General features: G+C 41.9%; 1 protein-coding gene across 4 annotated transcripts in view; it reads left to right on the top strand.

The window, feature by feature from the left end:
* nsmfa (NMDA receptor synaptonuclear signaling and neuronal migration factor a) overlaps positions 1-6,000 on the top strand; it is a 42,903-nt gene that overhangs the window by 13,752 nt on the left and 23,151 nt on the right. For 2 of the 4 annotated variants that reach the window (XM_016678845.1, XM_007566079.2), the window contains exons 2-5: positions 1,061-1,122; positions 1,445-2,341; positions 3,202-3,268; positions 4,380-4,385. In XM_016678845.1, the coding sequence (XP_016534331.1) occupies positions 1,061-1,122; positions 1,445-2,341; positions 3,202-3,268; positions 4,380-4,385 (1,032 nt within the window). The remainder of the gene's footprint in view (positions 1-1,060; positions 1,123-1,444; positions 2,342-3,201; positions 3,269-4,379; positions 4,386-6,000) is intronic. The other 2 variants (XM_016678853.1, XM_016678859.1) reach the window with 2 other exon arrangements.

Raw genomic sequence — 6,000 nt, 5'->3', positions numbered from 1 at the left:
CTTTTTCTTTTGCTTTTTTATAGACGCCAGCTGGAGGTCTTGTCTCTATCCCCAGCGGTCATTGGAGAGAGGCAGGGGACACCTGCACAGATCACCAGTCCATCACTGGGCAACACAGAGACGAGACACACAGGATAGACAATTTAGAGAGACCAGTTAAGCTATCTGTCACAGTTTTGAACTGTGGGAGGAATCTGAACCAACGCATGCAGGAGGAGAACATGTAAACTCCATGCAGAAAGATCTCAAGGCTGCATTTGAACCCAAGGTTGCTGCAAAGCAACAGGGCTGCCAACTGTGACATCATATAGCCTGTGAAGTCAATAAACAAACTGAGACCATAATTATCCACACTACTTCTCATTCGGTTGAATAAACCACATAAGCTTGGCGGGAGGGTTAGCAAAGTATATATGTACTACACAGTCTATAAAGTTGAACTAAGTAGACTTTTCAATAATATTCTAATTTACTGAATGTGTGTGCGTGTGTGTGTGTGTGCGTGTGCGTGTGCGTGTGTGTGCGTGTGTGTATGCACCTTGATGTTAACTAGGTGCCAAACTGAACTGGTTATGATAGCAGATTAAAAATGCTGTAGTTGTTGAGTTTTAGAGTTCTTGAGTTCTTCCCGTCTATTTTCAGCACATCTCTGAGCATGTGTCTCCACTTTGATGTCAAGTTTGAGTATTTCTTTCTGACACGTGGACAGTTAGACATGCAAACGCACTTGCCTGTTCTCAGTAAATCCACCAACGTTAACTGAGGTCACGCTGTGAAATTACATCGAGTAAAAACTGTCCTTCACTCTGTGTCCTGCTGCTGTCTCATTGTCTCGGTTTCAGACTCAGATTGGCTGAAGAGGGAAGATAAAACTGCCATATCTTAATCTGTGGGTGGCACAAGCTTTCAAAGAAGGCAATTAGGATTATATTTTATAGTTCCCTTGCCCTTTTTCTCCATTCTCCTCTTTCCTTTTGTCTTGTCTCCAGCTCATCCGTCCCCTCCAGCCCATGAATTAATTCCTTTGTGTGTGTATGTCGTTGTTTGTGTATCCCCACAGAGCAGCGCGAGCATTTGGAGAGTACCTGTCCCACACGCACCCTGAAAACCGAAACGGATCAGGTCAGCGTCTCTGTCGTCCCGCCATTTGTCCATCCCTCTGTCCTCTGCTGTGTTTTCCTTTGAGGTTTTAATCCTTCCTCCACCTGCTTCACCTCATCCTCTACTGAAATGCCAGGCTGTGCTCACTAGTGTGTCACTACAACCGCTGACAACCACAGGGATGATGATGATGATGATGATGATGATGATGATGATGATGTTGCTGTATCTGCTGTGCCATCCTAAGCTTTTTCTTCCTCTACTTCCTCCTCCTCAGCTTGAGTGGTTTTACAATTAGCTTATACTGATATTTCTGTGTTCGTCTCCTTCTTTCACATTGTAGCTCATCTTCTGTGTGAAACCTTGGTGGCTCCGGATCCAGAGTCGCCAAGAGACGCGACTGGACTCAACAACAACAACACTCACCTCCCTCCCTGCTCCTCTGCTAAAGGCTGTACGGACAAACCAGATCCTATCCTGGCAAAGGAAAAGCTGGGCCTAATCCAGCCTGCTCTCCCATCCATCTCAGTTTCTACCAAACCGACTTGTCTCTCGCTTGAACATAGCTTTGCAGCAGAGGAGGACCAGAAGACGTCATTTGAGTGCACCCGTGTGTACACCATCTCCTCCCAGCACGGCATGCTGATGAGCAGTGGCCGGGGCAGCAAAGAGAGCCTAGAACTGGACATCCTGAAGGAGAAGTCCGGGAGTGGTGGGGTGGGGTCTAGAGGTGGCCCAGTCCAGCCCTCCACCTCCCCGTCCTCTGCCTCCTCATCTCCAACCCAGTACATCCGCTCGAGCAGCAGCCGAGGCATCAGCAGTTGTAGCCACACTCACCACTGCAATCACCACCACCACCACGCCCCCGTCTCTGGAATAAACGCCTCCACTAGCAGCGGCGGCATCAGCGGGGCAAGCTGTAGCGGCAGTCACCAACAGCAGCAGCAAGCGGGTGCAGGATCCCACTCCCATCACACGACCCACCACCACGCCCATCATCACCATCACCTATCCCAGCCCCCGCTGCAGACCTCTGTCAGCGCGCACAACATCCGCAGCCTCGGTGAAGGCGCGAAAGGAGAAGCGGAGTGCAGCGGGCTTGCTTGCGACTCGTGCAGCGGCGCGCCTTCGCGTAGCCAGGGGTCGCTGGACCTGGAAAGTACATCCAGAGAGGCAGGCAAGCAGCACCGACGCCTAGAGCGGATGTGGAGTGTGGACCGGGTGACTGGGCTGGAGAGAGGTGAGAGGGTGGATGACACAGAGGAAGCGAGAGGCGCTGAGATTCAAAAAGGGAAGGGGTTGGCATGTGACCCAGTTTCTCTGGGCTCACTATTATTGGACCAGAGAAGAAATAACATTTGAGCATTTCACTTTCTCTAAAAATATATTTTTTTAAAATAGCAGTAAGAGCTTTTTTGTTGTTTCTAGGGGTGTAACAAGATCTTGGAGATTTCTCTTGCAAAGCATTTTGCCTGATAAAGTAAGCAAAAGCTGTATTTATTAGGTCCTGTTGTGAAAGTGCGTAACATCCCGGATCCATGATTGAGGCTTTTATTTTGACGTAGAAAAAGCAGTAGCATGGAAAAAGTGTCCATCACTTTAACATTTTAGGTAGTTATTTGAAAAGAAGAAGCATCGAGAGACAAGTACTTTGTAAAACACTGTGATTTTGACTCCTTGTTTGGGCTGAATAGCATGCAGCAGTTGCAAACCCAACATCATGTATTGTTTTGTCTCGTGAGAAGAATGTACCGTTACACCCCTAGTTGTTTTACTTTCTGATGTTGACAGACAAACAGACACACAATCGCACACGCTTCAAATGCATTTTTTCTCCGGTCTGCTGGGGACTGAAGGGTTGGTGTTAGATGTGAAGTGGTGGTCTGCATTTCCTGATTCTTCGTCTAACCGTTTCTCCTCTGCTGTCTCTTCCCCTCGTTTCTCCCTCTCTCCATTTGTGGAGTGGTGCACTGTGAGGTGCTGGTGCTGGTTTTGTGCTTTTCTTCTACATTTATTGCGATACTTTCCCCTTGTACAGTGCACAAATTGTTTTCTTTTGTCTGCTAACTTTGGAACTCCAATTTTTCTCTCAAATTGCAGAGGACACCAACTGGTTCCCCAAGGAAAACATGTTCACCTTCCAAACAGCCACAACAACAATACAAGCGTAAGTTTCTCACATCCTAGTCGTGTAAACTTAAACTTAGTAAAGTCCAGGACATATCTAGTAAACACACAAAATAAAGATTATTATTATCATCATGTGTGAAATTAGACTTGTTTCAAATTTCCCAAGCTTTAAAAAAATTGTCAGTGTCCTGCAGAAAACTTCTTCCAAACCTATTAAATGTTGAGTGATTTTATTGTTAGTTTATAGTAATAATACTGCAACAGTGCATTTTTTAAAGCAGAAATATGGAGCAAATACAAACATTTCACATTTAAGTAAAAAAATAAATACATTAAAAATCTACTTTCCAGCATTGCAGTTGATAAATCATAGCTTTAACTTTATTATTCTCCACTTATGTGCCCACACAATAAAACTGAACTACTGCAAATATAAATAGCAGTAGGATTAGATAAAAAATTTGTTCTTCAGGAGCAGGAGTGGGGCTTTATGTAAACTAGTTAAAATACTGAGAAAACTAAGAAGTTCTGCAGGTTAACCTTTAATTAGTACTGAAACCAATAGATTAGCAATTTTGTCGTTGCATCTAGAAAAGTTATATAAATTTTCCCTCCCTTCCTTCCTCCGGTCCTTCTCTTCTGCGTCCAGACTGCAAATTAATCTCGTAAGCTTGAAGGCATTCCTTTACAGTCAGAGAAGGAAGTAAATGTAAAATATTAACTTGTAAATATTGGAAAAAATTAAAGCAAAACAAGAAAAAGTCCAGATAAGCCAAGATAGAAGAACTGCACCACAAATACGTCTGCTAGCATGAGTTTCAGATGGTGCACCAACAACAGGAGTCACTTGAAAATGAAATTGTTATTCAGGTGATCTGTTTATGTCAGAAGTAGGCTAACATTTTTAAATGCATTGTTTGGACTTTCCCCTCTGAGTCTTTGGATCTTGGCTTAGTTGTTCATGATTAAAGTTTAAAATCCTACACGGTTCATCTACTTCACAAATATGCGCCATTTCAATGCTCATAAAAGATAAATTATCAAGTGGAGTTATTAGCAAATAATTTATTCATGGTGACCAAACACTGACATGTTTCACTGTTTTGTTTTCCTCTGTTTTTGCTTTCGGATGTTTTTTTTGGAAATAGGATATCGTAAGTATTACTCCCTCTCTGTTTTTCCTTATTGTAAAACTTAACCTTAACTCCTGCTGCTTAACACTGATGTGCACAATTAACATTCATTCATATATTATATCACAGAAAACTAGTTTGTGTCCAGGAAAATTTACTATTGTGTGTACCAATAGAGTACTATAGTGGTTTGTATCTTCCGACTTGCAAACCGTACATAAAATCTTTCTCAAAGCTCTGCCCTATTGATTGACAGCTAATGGATGTCGTGTGAGAACCGTTACAACAAAGTCAAACAGCAGAAAGTTACAGGATTTCATGCAACAAGAGATAAAGTCCAGAATAATCCACTGAAGCCGAGTTGACGTGCCAGGCTGAAGTCTGGAAAATGACTCTGCTGGATGACCTAAGCTCTGCAAACTGTTCACAAGCACACAGGGATGGATAGTTTTACTTGAGCTGTTTAAAATCTTTGTGCCAGTCATGACCCACTTTGCACCCATCCTAATTATTACTGAGTGTGAGCTGGCTGAGTTAAACTGAATTTGAAAACCTGGAAATTGACTGTGAAAGATTTAGTAAGGAGAAATCGTTCCAGTGTGTGCTTGTAAACCATTCAGTTATAGTTTAGTAGAAAGTTAGCTGCCAGTTTCAATAAGTTAAGTATTTCAATAAAGCTGAAAAATAGACAGATAAACAGGATCAAGGCAGGACGAAGCATTAAAATGCAATAGTATCTTCATATAAGCTGCAGTAAAGGCCAGCATTACTACTCCAGCACAACTGCGCAGGAAGTTAGAAAAGCAGTCATAAGAGATTACTTGTTTTGTCTGTGACAACCATTTAGGCAGATTGCTGCTGTCACAAATGTGTCCAACTGTAAGATAAAACTTTTGCCTCCCCTTCATCAGACACCACAACTTATCTCACTAACCCAACTAACATTCACTGCTATCAAACGTAAAAAACTGTTTTATGTGTTGTGTTGGTCCACCACACAAAACCCTATTAGTTTTACACATAATTTTGGGCAATTGTGAGATGAAAACACAATATTGTTGGAATAGAAATTAACAAAGCGAGCCTCGTAGTCCATTTATTCTGTGATGCCATACTGCTTAGGCTTTGCTTTACTGTGAAACAGTTTTGAAATCTAGACCTATGGAAGTGATTATTTTTGCCTTTTTCTCAACTATGACTCTTGCTTTAAAAGTTATGGAGTATGTCATGGAGAAAAAAAAAACTTATGATGTTTGAGTTTTTATTTCTACATTTAAACCAAAACATTTAGTATTCTCAAAGCAACCAACTTGTTATTCGAATAAGAAATTAAAACAACAAGACATGTTTAAGTTCAAACCTTTTGATACAGATTCTTTCCACTTGTTATAGTAAAACTGATCAAGATTTTTCCTTCTGTGATAGTTTCCAAAATCTCTGTGGGAGAATCATATTTTGCACCACACGCACAGAAAAAAGACAGTTGGCTGTAAGAACATGAACTGTGTTGTACCATCATTTTATTCCTGTTATTTATTATTTTTCTCCAACTGCAAAAAGAAAAAAACTAGTTGGGATTCATGTGATGGGGACTGCTGGTATCAGAGTTCAGAAATAAGCTCTCAGGGGAGCAATG

This window comes from Poecilia formosa, unplaced genomic scaffold, assembly GCF_000485575.1.
Source record: "Poecilia formosa unplaced genomic scaffold, Poecilia_formosa-5.1.2 Scaffold6, whole genome shotgun sequence".
Lineage (NCBI taxonomy): Eukaryota > Metazoa > Chordata > Actinopteri > Cyprinodontiformes > Poeciliidae > Poecilia > Poecilia formosa.
Note: the sequence above shows the minus strand (reverse complement) of the source record. Positions and strands in the feature narration are given on the sequence as shown.